This window comes from Labrus mixtus, chromosome 22 (assembly GCF_963584025.1).
Source record: "Labrus mixtus chromosome 22, fLabMix1.1, whole genome shotgun sequence".
NCBI classification, from domain to species: Eukaryota; Metazoa; Chordata; class Actinopteri; order Labriformes; family Labridae; genus Labrus; species Labrus mixtus.
Genome location: NC_083633.1, coordinates 13,407,919 through 13,432,489, shown reverse-complemented (window position 1 = coordinate 13,432,489; position 24,571 = coordinate 13,407,919). Strand labels below are relative to the sequence as shown.

General features: G+C 39.3%; 1 protein-coding gene across 3 annotated transcripts; it reads left to right on the top strand.

The window, feature by feature from the left end:
• The first annotated feature begins 483 nt into the window (after positions 1–483).
• Positions 484–15,265, top strand: lrguk (leucine-rich repeats and guanylate kinase domain containing). Of its 3 annotated transcripts, XM_061030143.1 has the most exons (21): positions 484–755; positions 998–1,051; positions 1,305–1,406; positions 1,604–1,685; positions 1,868–1,968; positions 2,233–2,314; positions 2,540–2,664; positions 4,406–4,549; positions 4,657–4,737; positions 4,882–4,968; positions 5,384–5,490; positions 6,261–6,380; positions 7,713–7,809; positions 9,740–9,853; positions 10,639–10,840; positions 11,602–11,712; positions 12,149–12,291; positions 12,558–12,646; positions 12,942–13,010; positions 14,225–14,343; positions 14,659–15,265. In XM_061030143.1, exons 1-21 carry the CDS (start codon positions 633–635, stop codon positions 14,889–14,891), a joined length of 2,385 nt encoding a protein of 794 aa, XP_060886126.1. In that variant the 5' UTR covers positions 484–632; the 3' UTR covers positions 14,892–15,265. The 3 variants fall into 3 exon arrangements, 1 of the variants encoding a protein (XP_060886126.1); XR_009666048.1 differs by having other exon boundaries at positions 12,558–13,010; positions 14,222–14,343; XR_009666049.1 differs by lacking the exon at positions 998–1,051 and having other exon boundaries at positions 485–755; positions 12,558–13,010.
• Positions 15,266–24,571: the final 9,306 nt, after the last annotated feature.

Sequence of the window (24,571 nt, the reverse complement as noted above, 5' to 3'; positions counted from 1 at the left end):
GTCACTGTTTTGATGCACCGGAGAACCTTACATGGGATCCAAAACCAACACTAGGATTTACTTCACCTGACAGGTGAGATGTGGTTTGAAGCATGAAGTGCTACATCTGAATAGTAAACGCAGACAACATACCGCCTTAAAGCTCTGCTGTCGTTGGCATAATTCCATGTCTATTTCGACTCTTTGAGGCACAATGTGTTTTTTTGTGTTTACTGTTATGAACACCTGATGTCAGAATACAATTTAGCTAAATCCCTTAAATGTGTCTTTACATTGGATTTTGGTTGCTCCTTTATTGTCTCACTCTCCTAAGGAAAGGCTTTTCGTATAGCTATACTAGAATTTGGATCAGCTTTGCTTCCCCCCCTTTTCCCGTTAACACCTGTGGATACTGTCAATCAATGGATGCGACAGTTAGTTTGGGAGAGAGTACACTACATTTCCCATAATCCGTTTCACCTCTCACTTGTCACGGCGTTGCTTAGCGACGACGGTGTTCCCTTCTCCTGTCAAGATAACTTTACCCTGTAGCTTGAACTCGGATATGCTGACTTATTAACACAAATTCCCTATTTGTGTCACTCTTTTGGTCGATCTGTGGTCTCGCATTTGCAAGTTTTCACTATGAAATAATGAAAGACACGACTAGTGAACAGTTTTTCACACCGTCGCCTAGCTGCAGCCCCCCAGGGTTCCTCAATGACGCTGTCTCTGTTGAGGCTCCAATTTGTGAAGAAGCAAACAGCGGGATGGAGGTAAGGAGTAGCACACTCTATCCACATAAACTGTTTAAGCTGCAATTTATTTTTAAACTAACCTTTTCTTTTAGTGTCAATGTTGTTTCATTATAGAACTTTTATTGTGAAAAAAAACAACAACAAAAAAACTAGGTCTATAAATGTGGTCTTGGTACCAGTGGACTTAAAAAGGTTCAGATTGACGTCAAATGATTGGAGACGTTTGAGTAAACCTCCATGTTTGTTCTGTTATGCAACAGGTAAAGCAGATAACTTTGCACCAGAGGTCTTTGGAAATAAAACAACACAGCAAGGTCAAATAGTTGATTTGTTGCTATTAAAGATATCAGCATTGAGAGCAACTAGAGCGATGTGCATGCATCTTTGGCGTTGTGTGTTGCATGAATTTGCATGTGTGCTTTTGGGGACAGGAGCTGTAATCACTAGTTTCATGCTTTTAATGGCAGCAGGGATGCTTATGCTTCATTTCTATAAATTCAACTAGTGCTGGGCTAGCACGAAATGGTATACTAAAATATATAATTTAATATATTTTATTTTTTACAGAAGGATGGTGTTTTAACTGCCGAGATGGTCTCCAGCTGTGTCTCCAACCTTGGCCGCTTCAGCACTGGGCTGCAGCACTCATACCACCACCTCTCTCTGCCTGTAAGATACTTTTCCCTTCTTTTATTTTATGTACTGTGTGGCTTTCAAGAATGTCTGATTTATAAAGACAAAGCAATTGCCTGACAAACAAGTTAACTTCACATAGTGTCATGTTTTCATTATGGCACCAGTTAACTTTTCAGTCAATTCCCGAGGCAACTTTTGTTCAGCAAAGTTTGTATTTTTCTGTATTTTAGAGTCAAAATCTCAGTGACATCTCCATTTTATGCAACTACATCTATCTCCAAAAGCTGGAACTGCCGCACAACAAAATCAAAGGTGAATTTTTTGCTTGTTATAAGCATCTTTACATCTATTACAGATCTGTTTTTTTGTTTGAGCCTGTGGCAATTTTAGTAAAGGATATAGCGAGAGGTAATCAGACACAATTATCCGCAATATCCTATTACTTCCATTGCTGTTTTTCTTATTTAATTTCTGTATCTTTTCTCAATGGCTAGATTTATCCTGTGTGAGCCACATGCCCTACCTTGTCATCCTGGATATTTCTCATAATGAAATCTCCAACTTCTTTGGATTCCAGCCACCCAAGAATCTTAAGGTAAAACAGGACATTGAGCTGACAGAACAAGAGCACATTTGATTGTTGGCGTGAGCCCCAATCTCTCTTGCTATTCCCTCAAGAAATGCCCTGGATTTCCATTGCCCATCTGTAGTACTTTCAATGTGCTTACACGGCATTAACTGCCCTTGAATGACAGTGAACTTCAGCAAATTGCAAATTCTTTCATGTACTCTATGGATTAACTCAAAGTTTTTCTTCAGACTTTGACGACTTTTGGTAATAGTGTGCTTCTGTTTTTAGGAAGTAAATTTTTCCCACAACCGTCTGACAAAACTGAAAGATTTGTCAGCCTACTCATCTCTTACTAAACTGGATCTGGACTGTATCCTTACTTAAAGACATCTGTATTCATCCAGCAGCACATACACCTACAAATACACACCTTTTATGTATTTGCCTGTCTCTCTGTAAGGTACTACATAGTACATAACAAATATTTTCTCCCAAACCAAACCCTAAAGTCTCTGTTTTGACTTTTATATGAAAACACATCACGTTCTATTGCAGTTTTTTTCTTCTCTATTATTCTTAACATGCCCGAAATCAGACAACTGTCTTAGTGAGATATTTGGTCTGGAGCAATGTTGCCAGCTCACCCATCTTAGCCTGGCGCACAACAAGATCTCAAGGATCAGTGGACTGGAAGCTCTGCCTCTCACACACCTTTGCTTGGTAAGTCCAGCTCTAAACAAAGTTCACTCAAGGACATCAAAACAAAAATATAATTTGTCTTTCTTTCACATTGCTTGGCTGCTTTGGTGCAAGTTGTGTATCTCCCTGGTTGCCTTTTATCGAAACCATAGACTGAGAAGATAGACTATGCGCCTTAACCTCCTCCCGTTGTACAAAGATGAAGCCCAAATAAGGGTGCTGACATCATGCGCATTTGAAGCCAGAGTCTGTAGGGATCGACTGCAAGAGCCGGTAGCTTCCAGTCATGAAAACACACATTTAATTTAGATGTGTTTAAAGGTCAAAGATCCCTCAGTTCAGCACAGCTCACAGCAGAACAGAGTCTTGTGTCAGTTTGTAGCAGACATTCACAGTTATCGAAGTTCAAAGACTCTTGTGTTTGTGTTCGTTAGGTTTCCTCTCAACGTTTCTCGTCTACACATCTTATCCAGTGCACACAGTACAATGAGAGCTGCATTCATCGACAAAGCTGTCAATTATGGCATTTTATACCTTTTTAAAGCATCAAATAACTCATTAAAAAGAAACTTCTCAGAAAAAAAGATGATTTGAACACAAATCGGCATGATGAAAACGAACTATTAAGATACAAATCAGGTTTTAGAGAGGTTGTTTGAGGTGTATTCTGATTTTATACTTTGACCATGTCCCATCTGTTAACATAGAAGAGGCAGGGTTTATGACCTATACTGCAGCCAGTCAGAAGGGGGAGCTCTAAATCTTTTGGCTTCACTTGAGCTGAGATTTTTCCCTGTCCATTCTTTATACCTCTTAAATAATAAATGTCACCTATTTCAGTTTGTCTCACTCCCTTCTGTCTTTCTCTTTATGTCTCTGTTTTTTGGCTGCATTTTTACAATCAGTAAAACCTTGGCCCCCTGTTCGAGAATCACCATATGGTCCAACAGCAGGCTTTATCGCTCTCTCTCTCTTTCTGTGTATGTGTGTGTGTGTGTGTGCACATGCGTATTCTGTCCTTTATCAATGTTTTCTCATTGTCAGCAGCCATCGGTCTGGCTGTGTCTGCCCCTGTCTGTAGCTTTGCTTTGGGACCAGCTGCTGGTGTTTGAGTGAGCCTGGACCAATTTCAGAACATGCACACACCCATACAGACACTCACACATACCTTATCCATCCAACATCCATCTCATTCCGTCCCTGACCCCTCTTCCACACATGCTACCTCCCTAAACAGCACAGCCCTGTCAGCCAGGCTGTTTCACAGCCCATCACAGCATCGACCTGGAGCTTCAGGGGACCAGCTCAGTCACCCGCCCCTGCTGACAGCAGCCCTCTGCCAGGCAACATGCTTGGCAAGAGCAGGCTGAGGTGTGGCCAGACGGATAGATAACAACAACTTTAGTCAGAGGAATTGACTGAGATGCAGGCTGGGGACCCTGACAAGAGAGGAGTACCCAGATCTGGTTCTTTAGTTGGTTAGCGTGCTGTGCTAGTACCTCACCAGCTGTTTGGCTGTCAGTCCTCAACTGTCAGGATTAAGCAGAGAAAGGCAGAGCTGCCACTCAACCCAGCACTAAAGGGAAAAAAAGATCAGGCACCCTGCAGAGCGACCATGGCATGTCCTCAATATTTATTAGTGGGAATCATTGACTGTATGTTAAGTGGATGTGTTGGTTTAAAGCCCCCTATGTATGCATGCATATTCATGAAATCACGTACTTGTCTCTTCAAAAGTGCCCTCTATCTTGTCTGTGTCCAGAGGGGAAACCAGCTGGAGAGGATAGAAGGGTTTGAGAGTCTGAAGAGTCTGCAGGTTCTTGACCTGTCTATGAACTGTATCACCAGTCTGTCTGGCCTCCAGAATCTCCACCTGCTTGGCTCAATCAATCTGGAGAAAAATCTGGTATTGATCTGAAACAACCCTCAGGAAGAACTAGTTAACCACATAAATCTGCCATCCTAACTATTCATGTGTTTAAGCTTATTCATGTAATTCAATTTTTGTTTCAGATTAGTGAAATCCAGGAGTGCAAACACATTCATGACCTTTTCCTCCTGAGGGAACTCAACCTGCAGGGAAACCCTGTTCAGGTAAACATACTTTGAGCTGGTCATGGTCTACTTTGATAACATTTATCAAATTTGCAGAGACAAATTCATTAAACTCAGGATATTGTTTGTGATTACTCATCATTATGTTTTTGTAATACAATTCATTTTAATTTCTTTGTGCAGGAGCAACCAGGTTATAGACTAGCGGTCGTCTTCCTCCTTCAACATCTGACTGTGCTGGACCAAATGAAAGTCACAGTTGAAGAAAAGGTAACAATTAGCATGATAATTATTACTTTTGGTTTAGAGTAATGTTTCAATAATACAACAAAGACATGTCTAAACACCACATATTGATTCATCAGTAGACTACATACAGAGCTAGAACTCGTATTTAAAAAAAAATATATATATTGGGCAATTTTTGCCTTTATTGGATTTGTCTGCTTAAGAGAGACAGGAAATGTTTAGAGAAGAAAGGGGGGCCGACAAGCAGCAAAGGGCTGAGGTTGAATACGAACCCACGGCCGCTGCAACGAGGACTGTAGCCTCTGTACATGAGGTGCATGACATAACTGCTAGGCTATCCAGCACCCCTAGAATTACCTAATTCTGATGAAATGTTTCCCCTGGACGTAGGATTGCGAGCACTATATGACACATAAAATCCCACATTAAATCCCAGGTGTCATCAGTAAACAAGTATGACCCTCCTTTGGACGTGGTGGCAGCCAGAGACCACATGATCCACCTGGTGTATCAGCTGATGCAGCCTCAGGTGCTCTATGACAGGTTGGTGCATGTACTCTGGCTTTCTTCTTCATTTAAAGCTGAAAATTAGATAATTATCCCTTTCAATGTAAACCTAAGGAATACTAAAAGTACAATCATGCTGTACACCACTCTACAGTTCATTTCGCTCTAAGAAGACAATACTAAATAACATTTTCACTGCAGAACATGAAATTGAGAACCAATCATGTTAAGTCATAGAAAAAGCCTGTGTTGTAGCTTTCCTTTAAATAACAGCATTAGCACCACAGGGTGAAAATACTCTATTACAAGTCCTGAATTCTATATTTGATGTAAGCACTTGCAAAGATGAATGTAAGCATTGTGTAGGAAGTGTGCAATTCATTCTGAAGCTTATCAATCACAGATTTTGGTGATCATATTATACAAATCGTGTAAAATCAACCATCAAGACTGTTGTATTTTTTTGATCAACAGCATTTCATCTGTCTCTGTACACTTGTATTATCTGCCACTGAAAGATACAAATCAGTTCATGCATCAGCCTTTTATTGGACACATTAATCATCAGCAAATGAAATACTGCAGCTGCATTCAATGTTCTGTTCTCCGCTGTGCGTTGTGGCTCTTCTCAGCACCTTCAAGGGCTTGTTTATATTGACTGTAGGAGTGCCTTTCAATACTGGGGAACTTTCTGCAGTTGCTTCATGTTTCATAATAAGTCCTGTTTATGTTTGGTCTGAGATAATTTATGTAAAGTCTAAGTGTGTCAGAAACCTATTTGTGTTTATGTGTGCATCTCCAAGCAGCACTTTGCCCAGTGTAGACTCCCCATACCCCATGCTGGTTCTGACTGGTCCTCAAGGCTGTGGGAAGAGAGAGCTTGCCCACAGACTGTGCCAGGAGTTCAGCGAATACTTTGCCTATGGGTCAGTCTCAAATGTTTTCCTTACACATAGCACTTGTCATTTCATATGCCTAGGAAGTGTCATCTCATAAAACTTTCACAATGCTTGAAATAAATGACTAAATTCAGTCAATTCAACTTTAAATATGTATCACAAAATAGCGTAATGCTGAAATAATTTATCATATATAACTGTGTTAATACGATGTCAGACAAGTTATGGTTATTCAGAAAGTAAAACTTCCAAAATACATATGCTGTCAAAACACTATTTCAAATTACAGGGCAAGTGAAATAGTTTATGTATCAGTTTTCACTTTAGTATCTTTACTTCCTACATTGGAGGTCAAAGATTTCAAATAAAAAGTTTATCCTGCTGAACTGAATTTGGGTTTTGATTGCACTAGGAACCTTAAAACTGTTGATTTTCATTTATGGAAAATAGAAACAATCTTTGCCTGAATACAATAAAGAATAAGATTAAATCATATATTTTTAAGTCTATCTTGTACTTTACTCACATCCCTGTCACTCATTATGATTATTGGTTGTTGTAATCGTTCCTCTTGTCCACATTGTTTTACAAGCTGTCCCTTGTGTCATAAATGAGGGAGGAAAATTAACACTACTTTTTTCCTTGCCAAAACCATTTCTTCAGTGCAGCCAAAACCCATATGAGGCTTCAGCTGTCTGAGTTTGCCAAAGCAAGTTGTTGTAGTCCTTGTCTTGTTTGGTTGTCATGTGTGGAGTTATTGCTGGTGTTTGTCCTGGTCATCCTGCCAACGGGAGTTATCACTCCGCTGCTTGTCGGGAAGGAAACTCTGGAAGGTACCCATTCAGTTTGTCAAACTCAGACTGCTGAAGCTTCATATTAGCTTTGGCTTAGCTTCGGGATACATTAATAAATGGAAAAGGGATTTCACATTGTTTCCCTTCCTTAATGTAGTCCAGGCACAAGAGGATCTCTTCATTAAGATGAGGAACAGTTTTACTGACCAATTCTTCTTGCTACATACAGTGCATGCGGTATTTGAGTATGGTTTTAGGAAATACTGGGGGCTACATTTTGCAGCAGTAAAATCTTCAGCTATAGGTAATAACATATCCCTGGCTCCTAACTGGTGGATGGTTTTAATGTCTGGAATTTTCCAGAAAGCAAGGGATTTAGTCCCAGCTCATAACTTCCCTACTGATCCATTTTAGTGGTTGTAGGGCTGAGATTATCCACATACATAGAGCTCATAAATTTAAAGGCTTTGTATGTTAGTTGAACTCTTCAGACTGACCTTTTCATTATCTGTGTTTGTTATTTTGATGTGTGCGTGTGTGTGTGTGTGTGTGTGTGTTTCCACAGAACCTGTCACACCACAAGGAGGCCCTACTTTGGAGAGGAGAATGGAATTGATTACCATTTTTTCAGTGAGGAAGATTTTCAGAACATGATACACATGGTAAGTTAGCTTATTAGCATGCCTATAACTTTTTTTGTCAATGATTATATGCTGTCGCCGTCACAAGATATGCAAAGAGATTAATACTTGTTAATTGAATCTAGACTGGGTTTTAGATACTTTTAGAGTTATCCTTAATGCAAAGATCAAATTTACACACTGTCAGTAATGCATTGGGTAGTAGAGATAATACTCTTTATTAAGATGGATTAATTCTACTTACAATGGATGAGATTTCAGATAAAAGGGAATGGAGCATTTTTTTGATCAGGTGTAATGGCTACATTAATTAAAATGTATTGGATGACAACTGACAAGGAGTCGAGAGCAGATGGGCTTTAACGTTATCAAGCATCCTTTGGCCAAATACCATGAAATAGATCTTTCCATAGACAGTCAGCATGATCACTTTTTATTTGTGTTCATCAACAGCAAATTAATTCATTACAAAAGGGTTGCGCTCACATGCTTTGAATATAAGAAGACAAAAATGGACCTACAGTTTCCTAAAGTCAGAAAAATGGATGCTGAGGTCGGAGGCCTTGGACACATTTGTTTTCCATCTTGTCTCTCCTGTCAAACTGCCTGTTATGAAAGAAAGGGGAGGGATGATAGATTGAGGTCCAGGTCATGTAGTGATTTATTCAGGGCGACGCTTTGATCCTAGAATTTATGCCTTTTGTCTACTCCAACAGAGGAAGTGGTCAGGTTTACATTACAGACGATCCCTCTTTTGTCTTGATTTTTCCATTCCTTTCCTTAACCCTTTTTCTTCTGTTTATAGTTATTAGCTGTTTTTTTCCACCTTTTCTGATGCACTCTTCTTCTTCTTCTTCTTCTTCTTCTTCTTCTTCTTCTTTTTCTTCTTCTTTTTCTTCTTCTTCACTCCCTTGTTCCTCAGATGTGATTTTCAGTAACTATGCAATCATAACCTCTCAAACCCACTTGTGGTAGCTATTCAAAATGAACCCCAATCAGCAGTCCTTGGTACTTATTATACTCCTTAGTGTGTTGTAAACATAAGGAACACCTGCTGTGCAATTTTGTCTAAATAGCATCGAGCTTTAATAGTAATGCCTCACAAGTATTGTGCTTGCAGTTGAGTGTTTAAATGCCACCAGCAACCTATTTCACCTATTGTTCAGGGATAACACAAAAACATTCAAGGGAGATTCAATTCCCTTTTGACCTTATGAGTTCTCTCTTAATTATTATTTTGCAGTTGTCTTTTTGATTATATGTAGTTGTGAAAGGCAGAGAGAAAAGAGTTGAGTCTATTTTTCTGCAAAAACGTAACAAAATGGAGCCAAGAAATATCTTTTGTTAGCACACAATTTAATCCCATTGGCTCCAATTATGGCAGTTTACTTGACATGCCAGGAAATGATTTTAAATGTAGAAAACATCAGTAATATAGTCAACACAGGCTTCACTAAAACAATACAGAGCAAAACAACAGCTACTCAACTGAAGTAATAGAATGAATGCAGCACAACGTTTTTGTCTGATTAGAACCTTTTATTATTTGACACCTAACAAACTAACCAATGATCAAGAATTACTTTTTACAGTTAGGTCACTGAGTGATTTTGCCATGAGCCTTTTCAGGGTTGTAAATTATATTGTACCAATGAAACAGCCCCTAAGGCAGTAAACAAAAGGTCAGGGTTCATGTGTGACAGGTTACAGAGAGAGACAATTTTGTTGTACTAACCATGAGGTCAAAAGTTGAGTTCACAGGTGGGCATATACCTGAGCCTGTTAATCATGTCAGAACATGCTAGGGCTTTATTTATACGTTAAGTCGTATGTCCCCTTTTGAAGATAACTGCTGCTCGTAACTGAAGTGACATGATAACTAGGAGGCAATGAAACAACACACTAAAACGTTTTCTCATTCTTCCCCTTATAACTGAATATTCACTTTTAGGGTAAGTTTATCCAGACCATGCAGCACGGGGGTCACAGGTATGGTCTGACCAGAGACGCCATAGAGGATGTAGCCAGAGAAGGACTCGCCTGCTGTGTGCATATGGAGCTAGAGGTGAGTGTGGAAAACATTTCTCTGGGAGAATATTAAGCAGGCCAATACCAATTGTGATTATTAAAGCTAGTTGACTGACAAAGAGTAGAGATGTGAAGCCGTCAGCAACAGGAAATACTTTTATTTATTATGTTCAACACTCTAAACTAAATGTTACTGTCCATTAGATACAGTTTCTAAAGCACCATAAGAGTATAATGACTGTTTCGGATGACCTGAACAGATCATCTAGTATCTTAAGTCCTACTCATTTGAGCTCTATTCTAACAACCATTTTCTTAGCCCAAATAGCTTAGATATTCTTGATGTACATATATCTCCTGTGAAAAGAAGCATTTTTTGCTTTCCTGGTTATTTCTGAACAACCCAGGAAATAATATTTTTTTTGTTTTTAAACCGACACATGCGGCAGCTGAAGACAATATCTGTTTTGTTTTGATTAGATTGACACTGAGGTATTGCAAACCATTTCCATCCAACCCATGGGACTGAGATTGAAGTTTCTTCCTCTGCACTAACCGTGCGTTTTATTGGAATGAAAGCCACAAAGAAACGTCTCCGTATTTCAGGATAGTCACTATCCATATCACACGTTATGGATTCCTAAATTGCCTGTACTAGTCTGTGTGGGGGACTGTGCTACCAGAGGATTTGAGGATAATCATTATCATCTCAAAGTCTCTGCTGCACAGTATGGATCACTTCAGAGACAATTCAAAGTTGAAATAGACAAACACACAACTCTCATTGTAACACAATTGTAAACTGTTTGTTTATTATTATAGGGGGTGTTCAGTCTGAAGAAAAGCTGCTTCGAGCCTCGATACATCCTGCTCATACCCACCAAGGTGGAGAAATACATGGACCAGCTTAAAAGCCGTGATCTTTATACCCAAGCACAGATTGATATGGCTGTGTCACGTATAGAGCTCTATGCCAATACCAACAGGCAAAGGCCTGGATTCTTCGACAATGTTATCCCCAGTGGTAAGGCCGGGAAGCATGTAGTGTCTGAAGTGTTTGTTGTTATGAAGTGGAATGTTTTCATTCATGTTTTTGATGTTGTACTTCTTAATTTAAGTGTTCACTACAGAGGATAATAATAGTAATTTAGTGTTGTATTGTGGCTAATCAGATCAATCCTACTATTAGTCAGTAAGTGTAATTATAAATATTCACAATTCATTTCTAACACAAATATATCATGAGCAAATAAAACACTTAAATTCTTCCCATGGGGGACATTTTTACTTTGTACTTATTCAACTTTTAGATATGATGTTAAGATGAAAGAATGGGAAAGTCTTTGCTGTGTTCAAAGGCAGTTTGTAATCGTAGTGCCTCACTGAGTGAGAAATACCCTTCCATACCCTGTCTTAGCGCAAGTGTCATTGGTATAGCCTCAGATAGATTAACACACTTCTCTAAAATCCATACACTACACTTTCAATCCAATTACCACATGTATTAAGGGCACGTAGCCACAGAATAGCTCTGTTTATCATTCCCTCATGAAAGCCCTCAGACATGTTGGCTGTTTCCTTAATGAGATGAACATACAGGGAGTGCAGAACCTCATCACTTTTATGCACTGCTAGCTAGCACATCATTACACTAAGGTCGTCATACCCATATCTTTGATTCATTACTGTTTGATGGGAGACGCATTGGCTCTGTTCACAACCAGATTCTCTTTTGTTGGGGGGCTGTGTGTCTGTGTGTGTGTGTGTGCACTTGGATATGAGAAGATGACTGTGAAGAAGCCTTTCAGTCCCTGAAGCAGATTGTGAAGGAGTACCTGTTGCTAGAGGAGCTGGATGATGGGGAAAACAGAGCATCTCCTGACAACACCTCAGTGGGTGTGTATTGATTTGTTTGCTTGATCATCATGAGTAGACTCAAATTTTGTGAACACAGACGGGGTGTAAAATGCAGTAAAATACGTCTTGCACACCCTGCACTCTATTTTATTGTTTAGCTTTGATTGATAGACTTAGTGGTAGGAAACTACACAATAGGGGTTTAAGTCTGACCAACTAACTTCTGGGACATTACTTAATAATTTTAACCAGTCTTTTTATAATCTTTTATGGAGTTGCAGTACTCATTAGCTGGATTGCTCCTTTTAAAAAAAGGCATAAATTAGATTTTTTTTTAGCATCTTCAATTATAAAAAAAAATTAATCTGTTTTCTACATTAGCATACTCTCTGTATTTCATTTTTTTAAAATGCTGCAACCATATGATACAGTGTTACACGTATTCATATGCAGGAACTTTGTCCTCCTCTCTCAGGTCACGAGCCAGAGGAAAAGCTACTTTCACCCCTGTCAAGGTCTACACCACACTCAGCCATGGCTCTTGATCCATCACATTTGTCCTACAGGAACTATTTCACCAAGATCCAGGCAGAGCTCAGCCCACAGAAGAGCCCGGCAGTGAGTTACAGGATGTCTTTATTTTGTATTGTTAATGAAGCCTCTAAAGGGTATAAAATACACATGCAGACTGTAAACATTTTGGGGGAAATAATCCTAAATCTTCTAACAATGTGCTCGCTTTCCTTCTTTTCCCCACATCTCCTCAATCACTCTCCAAATCAATTTCCCTCTCTTGTTTCTACCTTTAATCCTGTTTACTTCTCCTTTCACTCACCTTCCCACTTCCTCCCATTTGTCCTTCTCTTTGTCTCCCTCTTTTGCAGGAGCTAGCCTCCATCGCAAGGCGAGAGCAGCTGGTGAGAGAGGCTATAGTGGGGAAGAGTCCAGGGGTCTACAGCCAGCTCTTCAAAAGGTTTGTTATAAGTAGCACACACTCCACTGCACTCCAAGGCTTGATTTCAAGTAGATACTCTCTGATAGGCCAAATAGGTTTAATTGGTGCTTTTGTCCTAACTGCCTTTTGATGGTTTATTTTGGGTTGTTGTTGACCTTGAGGGTGAAGTGGCAGGTGCCCAAATAATTTGATTCTTAACTGTTTGTTAATAAGAAGTGCTTGTGCAGTGTCTCTCTTCTAAAACAAACCATACTCCAGTCATTATTACAACACATCTGAATGAATGCTTGAATTTGTTGTTTTTAATTTTCAGTTCTGCTCAAACAGCACCATCACAATCCCAGAATCAGGATCCTGGTACCCGTGTGAGTGAAGACAGCAGGTAAGAAAACAGACATATACACACTCACTAAAACAAAGTCTATATGGTTTATAAATCCAGAGTAATGGCATTGTAATCAATGATGAGATTAGATTATCCAGGAGAGGTATTTTGCTTTTAGAATAATTAATGTGAGGCTGAAGATTTAGGGTTAGGAAACAGCTTTTGGAGGACTAATCTTGTGGTTCAGGTTTGTTTTCAAAAATGAATATTGAATCTATAGAGCTTGTCCAACTTGTACATGCCAAGCGTGGACAGATCACACACACACACATGCACACGCTCCTTTGTGTCATTTTAAAGCTTTTGTTGCTATTTGACTCCCCTGTGTGTACACTTAAGATCAATGAACAAGCTTTCTGCACAAATATATATTCAATTAGTTAGGCAGACATTGACATGTTATGTGCGTCTCTTGCACGCAACAGCACAGGCAGCTTTATCTCTCTTGTAAAAATTAGCTTCAAATTAATTTAATGACTTAAACAGAAGATGATCCTTAAGATACATGCAGAGATACTGTGCATGTTCAGTCAAGTTGAAATGGTTGCCTTTGGGTTCATGTTCTCAGAATGCAAGTGTCACCAACACTACAAGTCCTGTCAGCTCAGTGTGAGCCATAAATGCCCCCAGTGTGTAATGTTAGCATTACTCAGCCATTCAGTATTTCTACAGAGGATTCCAGACATCTGTCTTCAGTTCTCTTAAGAGGGATGTGCCTTTACTTGTGTGTGTCTGTCTCATATAGTGTAACAGAAGATCCTTTTGTATCAGTCTGATGAGATGGTTGCATAGTCTTTTGTTTTTTTGTTTGTGTGAAGCACTTTCAATTGCCTTGTGGGGGGGGGGGGGGGGGGGGGTTCATGCATAAATGCAGTGACCACTATCTTTACCTGTTAGTTTATTCAACAACAAAATCCAGTGTCAAATTAATGTTACTTCCTCAATACCGGTCAAATAAAAACCCATCCATATCATCAGCTCCCATGCTCCCATGCTTCCAGTATGATTGTAAAACTGACACATTTTCTTTCTGCAAAAGCTCCTTACTCTTTCAATTCCTTTATTTTTCTAACCGTGATCGTACGTACCTTTCACAACCTTCATTTTTTATTCTGTACACATTGCACCTCTTACTGCATAAACCTTTTCCTGCCTTTTACCTATCTGTTTGTCTTCTCTTCCATCCTTTCTTTCTCTCCTTTCATGAGCAGCTCGGACGAGTCTCGTGCTAGTTCTGCACGATCCGTGCCCAGTTCAGCTGGGGCCTTGTCCAATCTAGTGGAGCCACTAGATATCTCTGTCCTGGGTCAAGCCTTGGAAACACCCAAAGGTCATTATAATTTATTATTATTATTATTATTATTATTATTATTTCCCATTTTGTTATGTATAGAAAGAAAAGGAGACTTCATGTTTTATCTGCTAAAGGCCAGTATAAAAAAGACATTTTAACAAGTTTAAACACATTCCAATATATTCTTGTTTATTTTTCTTTTGTCATTCACGTTATATATTTTTACAATCATAACTATCTGAAGATAATCAAGCAGCCTGTATAAAGTTTAAAGAAATGTTGGTCTATGTGTTTTCATAGTTGTGATCACTTAGTAAATATGTTCAATTTTTTATAACCTTATTGCATCAGGTCAAACTGCTGAAGACCTCCCTCCTGGCACAGATCAGATGGATTTGGTCGTGTCTCCGTCTTCTGACAGACGTCCTGGTTCCAATGCTTTGCCCATCCTGCCACCAATCCCTACTGGACGCAAGACCCCTGCAGCATCCAGCCCTGCTCCTTCACCCAGACCCAGCCCAAACCCATCAGTAGGAGAGGGAAGCATGCAGACAAAGATGGCTAGCACTGAATCTGAAATCTAAAAATATGTACAAATTGAAAGTTACTGCTTGTTGAAGAATAAATGTTATCCACATTAAGATAAAGTAAGAAGTAGCCAATCAATCAGTCATACTCTTTCTAGGTTCGATTTCACTGTCAGCTCTTGCCTTTCCTGTGATCTGTCTGTCTTGTATCAACATGTCTGGTTCTCTTTACTATATCTACCTGGCAAGTGATGGCCTTAATAGTCATATATACGGTGACTATAAGGTATAATTACAGGAAAAGCGTTTCCTCTGTGTAGAAGACTGGCATACTGGCCATAAAGTATACATTGTTGATAAAGACTATCATTTGCAGACTGATTGACGAGGATGTCTTTCAGTTATGATGAATAAAAGCGTGTTGAACAAAACAGCTCTTCTTTCTTTCTTTTTTTAACTTTTGGCTCAAAGTGGTATCTGTTTCTCTTAATGTCTGCAAAAGAATGTGCTGAACGATATGGTCCATGATTATAGCATTGATTTCCTTGGCAGTGAAGTGTTATTATATTTCCTACTGTTCAGTAATCTCATCAAATAGGATTTGCCTTTGACATCTAGCAGCTGATCTGTTATGCACAGCATGGAACTCTTGTCATTGGATGATAAATACATCATTAATCTTTATCTCTTCTGATGGGATTATTCAACTGGAAATGTGCTCATATGGAAGTTGTTGACAGGTATTAAACAGTGAGCCATCACAAACAAGTTAGTGTGCTTTTGTCAGTTTGTGTGTGTGTGTGTGTGTGTGTGTCTGTGTGTGTGTGTGTGTGTGTGTGTGTGTGTGTGTGTGTGTGTGTGTCTGTGTGTGTGTTGCACCTGAATATTTGTGAACTTTTAACAGCGTTAATTTTTGATTCAGTGCAAAATTGATATTGTCATCCGTCATGGATGCACGCATTGCTTATTTAACAGTCCGTCTGCTGGTGGTTGCATGTGAATGTGCACATACAGTATGCATGTTTTGTTTCCTGAACTGGATATGTGAATGCTGGGCTCCTACACACACATAATCACACACACACTCACACACACACACACATACACACACCTGGCCATCCATCACTGTCTGTCTTCCTCTCAGGCAGCAGATGTTGCAACGCTGTCATAATTCTTTGGCAGTTTGAAACCAGACAGTGTCTTGGGGGCCCCTGGGGTCTAACCTACTTGCACAGCAGTCTGGATCTCATACTATAGTTTATCAGGGACTTACATGTTGTCTTCCTGTGTATTTATTTTCCACTAGATACAGATATGTGCTTGACGATGTGTTCCAAAATCCTTTGAGATAGTACATGTGCAACCATACGTACTCTCTGATGCTATGCACTTGATACATGCCCTCCACTTGTCAATTTATTCTTAATTTGTTGGCATCTGTCTTTGTGCCTCCCATGGATAGTTCACAAACATTTTACTGAAGAAAACAACAAACAGCTGTATTCCTCTCGCTGCTGCTTTCTATGCATCATAAACCAAGTCCATAACAAAGTTTAAAGAGCATACAACATGTGTCTACAACAACACATCACACTCTGCTGAACCCGAGTCTTCCCTCACTTCAGCAGCAGCTAAAAAATAAACATGTCACACACTTTCATCTCGACGTGACTCCACAAGACAGCAACACTTTTCACCAAAGAGGGAAGCAGATCACATTTTCTGGGAGACTTCCTTGCGTCTAGGATTTATGTGTGCAGGAAGGAGTTGTTATGGGGCATATGCAGAAGCACGTAATCAATTTTCAAAAAGCTCAAGTGGCCAATGTTCTGAATAAAATGTTCACGATATTTGTGAGACTTAGGCCTTGAAAGGAAAAACACTTCTCATTATTTTTATTCCAGAGAGGATGATGTAGGAGAAAACAGAAATGTTAAGAAACATAACAAACCTGGATCTGCACTACGTCAGTTAGACTGTCTGATTGGATACCACCTGTAGTTTTCATACTGAACCACATGGTCTTAAAGAGCTATGTTGTGTGGATCAACAGAGAATGAAAAAACACTGCAAGACTCTGTGGTATAAATCCAACCAGGACATGTATATATCAGCCTTTTTTTTTGTTCAAGGTATTTTTATTGATGTTTTGACATAAAAAAATACAATTATAAGACAGAATGTTATGAACAAAATATATTCCCTTCTCCCTCTGCCCTATTCAGTGACAGCCCCCAGGCCCCCACCCTCACCATTGTACCACACAAATAAAAATAGAGAAATATTGGTTGAGCATTGAATGAAGAAAATAATGAAGCAAGGTTTGACAATATGAACAAATTGAAATTGATTGAAGCTGACAATGAACACAAATGAAACAGAATAAAAAACATAAATACAATTTATGAAGAAAGGCAAGAACACAAATGAAAAAAGAAAACAATAAGAACATATAAATAATTCTTCATTGGATTATCAATGTAGAGATGTAATATTGGCAGCATCAATTTTCTCGATATTTGATAGAAGGCTTCTATGTGGCATACCAGTCGCTTAGCTAGAAGAGTTACCCTAAAGCTATTATATTATTTTCATGATTTCTTAAAAGTATCCCTGGGGGGGAACCCAACACATCTTATGTTGGCTGCCCAGTTATAGCTTTGAGAGTTTGGGATGGATAACCCGCCATGTTTTTTTCATATTTAAGGATTTTTCTTGTTCCAAATAAATCTTGATGTTTTTTCTCTTAGGGCATAAGGAAAGATGTATACAGGAAAATATGGATACATTGACACAGGTATAAAAACTTAGGCAAAAAATGAATTTTGATAGTATTGACACAACCACCAAGTGATGAAAGCAGGGAGTACCGGCATTCCAGGAGTTATTTGAGATGGACTAGTAGAGGAGAGACATTAGCGATGTATCTTTAAAAGTGATTCTGAGTATGGCTGAAAGACCTCCACCTGATGACCTGAGGGGCTGGGTCTGTTTGTAGTCTGTGAGCAGGTCAGAAATGTATCAACTTGGCAAGCATCTTTCTTGTCTGTTCCTGCACCCTTTCCTTTTCTCGCCTTCTGACCAAGGACAGCTATTATTGAGCCTTATGAGCTGCCAGAGTAATTTAAACAGCTTTCAATTAAAGCCCTGCTTCACGGCCCCAGTGATTTGTTACACCATACAGAGCCAGCAGTTGTAGCTACTTTCACTTACTGTGTGTTTTCCTTTTAAGGGTCCTTGTGAAAAGAGGGGGAGGAAGAGGGATGGTTATGAGGCTGAGAATGGAGTTGGAAAACAGTCTGTGAAAGCACAATAATACATTACAGGCACTGCTGTAAACTTGGTGACATGTGGGATGAGAGTGTGAGGGAGGAGCAGGGAAACACCTACTAATTTTAACCGCAATACATTCATACCCTTCTTGAAGATATTACATCATCTATATTGTCTTTATCTAAAAGGCCTGGCATTGAGAACTTGTATTATACATCAGTGATTTTTGTTCAGTTGTGCAGTTTTAGCTTTGCCAGTTTCTTGAACAGAGGTTTTTAAGGTAAAGGACGGTGAGAACAGACAGATCCCACGTGTGTTGGATTGTGCTGAGTTTGCTGTTTTGATTAGTAGACCTTTGTTGGAGGTAGTGTTTGTTTGAGCTGCATGGCTGAATTATAGCACTGACCTTCATGTGCTCAACTTTCAACCTTGCATTTATGTAACTTTATACCTCTATTTCATTATTTCTTTGACATTGTCACAGTGATGGAAAGTATGTTTTCTCATGTTTTTCACTTAAATACAAGTCAAAGTACTTTAAACTGTAGTGCTATTTCTATTCTTACTTACTTACCCGGCACTTAACAATTATACATTTCCCCTAAAAAATATATATATTTAAAGGAGAATAAATTGTAGTTAAAGTCATTTCTGCTTCAACATTTAAATGCTAAATACAGTACATGATTATTCATCAGTTATAAAAGTCAAATTATGAAATAAGTCTCAAAATATACATTATTACAACACTCAAAGAAATGTTTTTGTATCTTCTATTCTGTACAACATTTCCATTTGAGCCATTGGTGATCTTCGATTATGATACACCATATTACTTTAAAGTACATTTTTGAAAATATGCATGCGCTGTTAGGTCATAACCAACCAACCAACCAACCAACATACTCTTTCCTTAAGCCTTTACTAAAAGAGCTTATCTTTTCTATCCAAATAGGTTCTGTCAGTATGTCATCATCCACATTAAGCATTAATGTCAGGTAAAGGAGCTACAGATTGGAAGCTGTTTCCAATAGTAAAGAATTAGTTATTTCAACAGGAACACTCCTGGATTTATCTCTTCAACCTTTTCTCCCTCTCTCTGGTTTTTAGAGGATGTACGAATAGGTCAGGATGCTGATATTCACACACACACAGAACACACACCTCTGCATTAACTCTGCCGCAAGATGTGGCGCCACACTCCGTAACCATGGCAACGGCACTCTGCACTGCACCTCCCTGTGTATATATATGTGTGAATGTGTGTGTGTGTGTGTGTGTGTGTATATAGCTCCTCACTGTGTCCCCTGCGGACAGATTAATTCCCCGCCAGAGTCATTCCTTGTCAACTTGCTGAAACAAAAAGTTTCTGTTTTAATTAGTTGGGTGCAGTGTCTCGCTTCATCTATCTATCTGCATCGCCTCTCTCTCACTTTCACTTTCACTGTCTCTCTCTCTCTCTCTCTCCCTCTCTCTCTCGCCCCTCCCTCACTCATTCTCTTGCTCTCTAGTGTAATTAAAGACAGTCAGTGCATATAATAGAACCATAATTGTGCGTAATTGCAATAATCAATACACAGTGCGAACTAAGCATCTGGCCATTTATCAATATACAGAGAGGAGGCAGGATTTCTCACAAAGCTAACACATACTTAACCCTCATTAATTTACATAATTTTCTGCTGAATGGACAGTCTGTGTTGTTCTTAAAGTGGCAAACTAACTTTTACTTGATCAATTGTGTTATAGCTACTGCATATTATATTCTTAGGGGTTTAAGTTGTTGTTTAGATTAAGGAGAGTGTCCTCAGTTTGGGGAAGTAGCTAAGAAGTGTTTCTGGGATGGGAAAATAGAAGCTTTATAAGTATGAATTGCTACATCATGAAGGTTATGCTAAATCAGCAGAGAGATTTGGACATAATGGAATACTATAGTAAGCTAAATAAGTGCAAGTAGGAAAGTATGTTTTGTTGTTTTTCTGAGTAAAATAAATAGTGATAATAGCATGTTTACAGCGTTTATAGCTCATTTCTGTATTTGTAAAAAACTAAAGGGGTAGTATGCATCCATATTTCTCCATCACATCCCACATTTGGCTTGGTTTGCACCCCTCAGGCTGTGGCTCAGATGAAGGGAGATGTCAGCAGGTGGACATGCTCAGACGTGTTCCCTCACTGGAACAATACTGCCCCCCCAGGATGGGCTGAGGTCACCTGGGAGTTGGGGAATGGCCGCCTCAGAGGCGCAGAGCTACAGCTCCTAGTGGGAAACTGAGATTGTTGGACTGTCTGTGAAAGTTTCTTGGTAAGGTTGGATTACACCGCCTGTCCATCGGGAGAAAGTGTGAATTTGAGCAGCGATTTTATCTTTCCTTTCATTTTTAAAGGTTTTGACCTTTGCTTTGTTGCTGACCCTCTATAAGGTGATGACAGCAGTTTTTCATAGACCTTTTTACCCCCCCCCCCCCTCCATTTGTTCTACCCTATCATATCTAAAGCTTTCTTGCCCTGTTCCTCTCCTCCTCCTACTCCATATGTTTCTCTCTTTCTGCAGATGTCTGCCGCCCCTCTACACGTTGTCTCCATCACCTTTCTATTTTCCCCTCTTTCCTCAAGACATTTTGGACAGTAGGCTACAGTAACAGCCAGAAAGGTTAGGCCAAGTCACAGACACACCATGTGTTAACAATAACCCTCTTTTCTGGTAATTTCTCCTCTTTCATGTTCTCTTTTTTCTCTGTTTGGATCTTTGTATTTCATGTTGTCATTCAGACACCATTACTTTTGAGCTATTTTTCCTGAAGCCTACTCCATTTCAGTGTCACTCCAGCCTTTCTCTGCTATCCTCATTACCCGCTCCTCCTCCTCTCTCACTGGATCTCCTGCTTTTACAGCCTCTTTTCCCAGCCTCTCATTTCCCTTAAGTTGTTGCCTTGTACGCCCACAGTCCACTTCGCATCAAATCAAGCAAATATTTTCTTTCATAGCATTTCCAAAAGGAGGAATAGCGTCAGACTATGCAATAAATGCCATCCTAGTCCCCCCCAACTGTGCCATCCATATTAAATTAGACCGAAGAGGGCATTTCAAAGGGCACATAATGGGGAAGAAGAGTCGAGAGAGACTAATAGAGCAGAGGGAAGAGAGGCAGAGGTGGATCATGAGGACATAGATCATCTGACAGTTGTGAGGAACCCCTGGTGTCCCTGCTTTGAAATCCCTCACCCATCAAATGCTCAAGCTCTAATGAATTTAGCATTGATTTCCTTCAGTGTTACTTCTTATTCGTCAGGGATTTGATGTGGAAGCTTTCTGTGTTTGTGTCTGCCTTCATTTTGTTTTTGCTTCCAAAAAATCAGAACATTGTAAAGGTCATTAAATGGCAGCCCTACCTGCCGAAAATGAAAAAGAAAAAACACACACCAGTTCATAGATAATGCGAGGAATTATGCAACCATCTTTTTTTCTGCATTGTTGAGCCCCATTTACACCTCCACATCTCTGTTTCCTGTCATGTTTATAGGTAAAAAAAAAAAATGCTTTCCTGAATTTTAATGCAAACACTTACTTTTGTATAATGCACATGTGGCAGCAGCTTTCACAGCAGCAATCCGCCCCTCTCAGCCATTTTCCATTCCATTGAGTTCTGCTGCAGAGCTCCAGTGACCTGCTCTCAGCAGATACACAGCCAACTTGTCTCTGCTTGTGGGTGTGTATGTGTCATCTTTCAGCCGTGGCCAACATGTAATATTGTACAACACAAGAAGACACATTCCACTGAGTTCACTTCCTGACTGATGGAGGGGTGTTACTGTATATGTATGCAGTGTACACATAAAGTCCTCCAAAGTAAGCTCGTATCCTGGTTAAGGCCAAAGTCAGGAGCTGCTGAATGTATGCTAAACTGTTACCTGTGTAGTAACAGGATATTCTTATTATGGGTGCAGCCCACAATGATGTGAGCAACAACATCAGATTAGGGACATTACTATTATAGAATAAGTCTGATGATGATGTGAACATTGTTATTGTCAACAAATCAAACATTATGAATGTTCAAAGTATTGCTTTTGTGACCAAAGCTCATTGCTCTGTTTTACAAAATCGAAGCAATGAGCCACAACCTGTTGACATTTTTCAGGGCTTCATATAACAATTATTCTTCACTGATTAATCTGGCACGTTTTTAAACGATTTATTCATAAATCTTTTAGACAATAATATGTCAGAGAGATTTGGAAAATGCTCTTCACTGATCCTTTTTCCTGAATTCTTTGTAATCACCAACAGTTCAAAACCCAAACACTCTTCATTTACATGATGGCAAACATATCAAGTTTTCAAGTTTCAAGTTTTTTCACATTCACCGTCATGCTCCGGTAAATACAACTAGCCTACTAAATGTGTATCAATCCACCACTGAAAATAATCCCTTGTAATCGCACAATATAGTCCTGTTTGAGAAAGGTTTGGTTAAAACAAAAGTCCAAACAGCTGTTCAGGGATTTATTTATCCTGAGTGTGTAAAAAGGGAGATTGCATTCTTAAAAACATTTCTAAAAAGTCTACTGGTTTACTAAGGGGCATGGTATTCAGAGAAACACCCTTTCTTTTTCAAAGGATTTCCTGATTGTCACATAATTTTTTTTCCCATGCTTAACCTACAAAACTAAAACTATTCTTTTAGAATAATATGTTCACATATTGGTGTTACAGAAAGACTGAGATGTTTCCATGCAGTTTATCCAAACAGAGTAAACTGATCTAAAAATTACATGTTGGACTTCTTTATAATAAAACTGTTTCATTCCAGGGCTACGCCGACGATACTGCATACCTGAATGCTCTGTACTGTCCTTCACAGTCTTGCTCTGTGATCTCACCTAAATCCAGTTCTGCTCTGCTCACTAAAGCTGGATTAGGTGAAGCTTTGCAGGAGAAAGATGAATCATAAGTCTTGCAGAAAACTCCTTGAACATGATAACCTTCAGTTCTCAACTTACTGTGGTTCAAACAATTATTGCAAGATTTACAAGGGATCCGAAACATGAAGCTTACCTCTGTGTTATCTGTGTTAACTGAACTGCAACAAATTTTAATGCATATCTTCATGCTCAATTCAGGTACTCATTATTCAACAGTTTAAACAGAAAAAAATAACTTTTCTTTCATTTTGTGCCAGCTGTGTTGTACGGAGTTTGTCTGTTTTAAGTATTCCCCTCAACAAACTATCAATTCTGTCTACTCCCATCCACTCTCCAATTTCAGTGCTTTTACCATACAGTATAATTTCACACAAACATCTGGATTTACAAGCCAGAAGCTTCACCTCACTGTTGTTTTTGCTTTGCAGCCAAACTTCAGGACTGCCATCAAGAGGAGTCTGTGCAGGTCTGCTGGATGTAGTGCAGCATGCAGGCAAACAGGTGACAAAGCTGATAAATCATAGGGATGACTAGATACTTGCATAAATGAGAGAAGGAAAACACACACACACACACACACACACACACACACACACACACACACACACACACACACACACACATCAGTGTTAATAATTTCTTGAACTACTGAAGCTTTTTGTTTCCCCCTTGAGCATATCATCATATATACACAGTTAAAATTCTCTGCAGACGCTGCTTCAACAAGTTCAGTCAAATCTTCTGTGAGTATTCAGACGAAGACGGATGTTTGAAAAGCCGGCGTGACTCCCGTGAAACTCGATTCTTAAAAGATTCTTCCTCTGCATTGAGCTGTGAAGGTGATTGCAACATTCCCACTGACACGCAGCCATGCAGATAGCAACATATGTCTCTCACCCTATGAATTCAGAAAAGTAACTCAGCGTCATGTCTCCTCTTTTGACCTCATTCCCTGTGTTCGTCTATATCTGTCTCTGCGGTCGGTGAAGGGTTCAAAAGGCAAGTGTGGACAGCTGCTGCCCTTTGGCTTTCAGGGGCTGTGTAGTTCCTAAAAATCCCACATGCACCTAAATTATCTCTGCAGGTCAGACACACACACTAAGGCTTGTCTTTAGCTATTGACAAACACAATCTCTTGGATCTGCCTGAGTGTAATCATGACATATTTTAACTCAATGGCCCTTTTATTATTATATGTGGGAATAATTAACATAATTGCAGACTTGTGTCGAGATAATAGATAATCTGTACGAACAATACAAACTTTTACATTTATTTAAATCCCTAGTGTCCAATTTGCAAACATGTAAAGCAGTTTTTGTTGTTTTGTTAACACAGTCTTAATGTTTGCTGTTTCTGAGGTTATAGACTCACATTTCTACATGTATATCTCTAGTTGTGTTTTCCTGTTGAACATCAGATTTAATGCGGCCCTGTGTCCTCCTAAGCACAGTGAAGAGAACCGGTTTTGTTCATTATTTCGATATCCGTTGTCGGCTTCCCGGTGGTAATTGGACACACACTCATGACTAATTCTCT

What these genes read in the sequence shown, in the direction of transcription:
- lrguk (XM_061030143.1), top strand. Translation starts at nt 633, where the DNA reads ATGAAAGACACGACTAGTGAACAGTTTTTCACACCGTCGCCTAGCTGC. An exon ending in CTCTCACACACCTTTGCTTG is followed by an intron (nt 2,665 to 4,405) that starts GTAAGTCCAGCT and finishes GTCTGTGTCCAG; the next exon opens with AGGGGAAACCAGCTGGAGAG. An exon ending in TGCAGGGAAACCCTGTTCAG is followed by an intron (nt 4,738 to 4,881) that starts GTAAACATACTT and finishes TTCTTTGTGCAG; the next exon opens with GAGCAACCAGGTTATAGACT.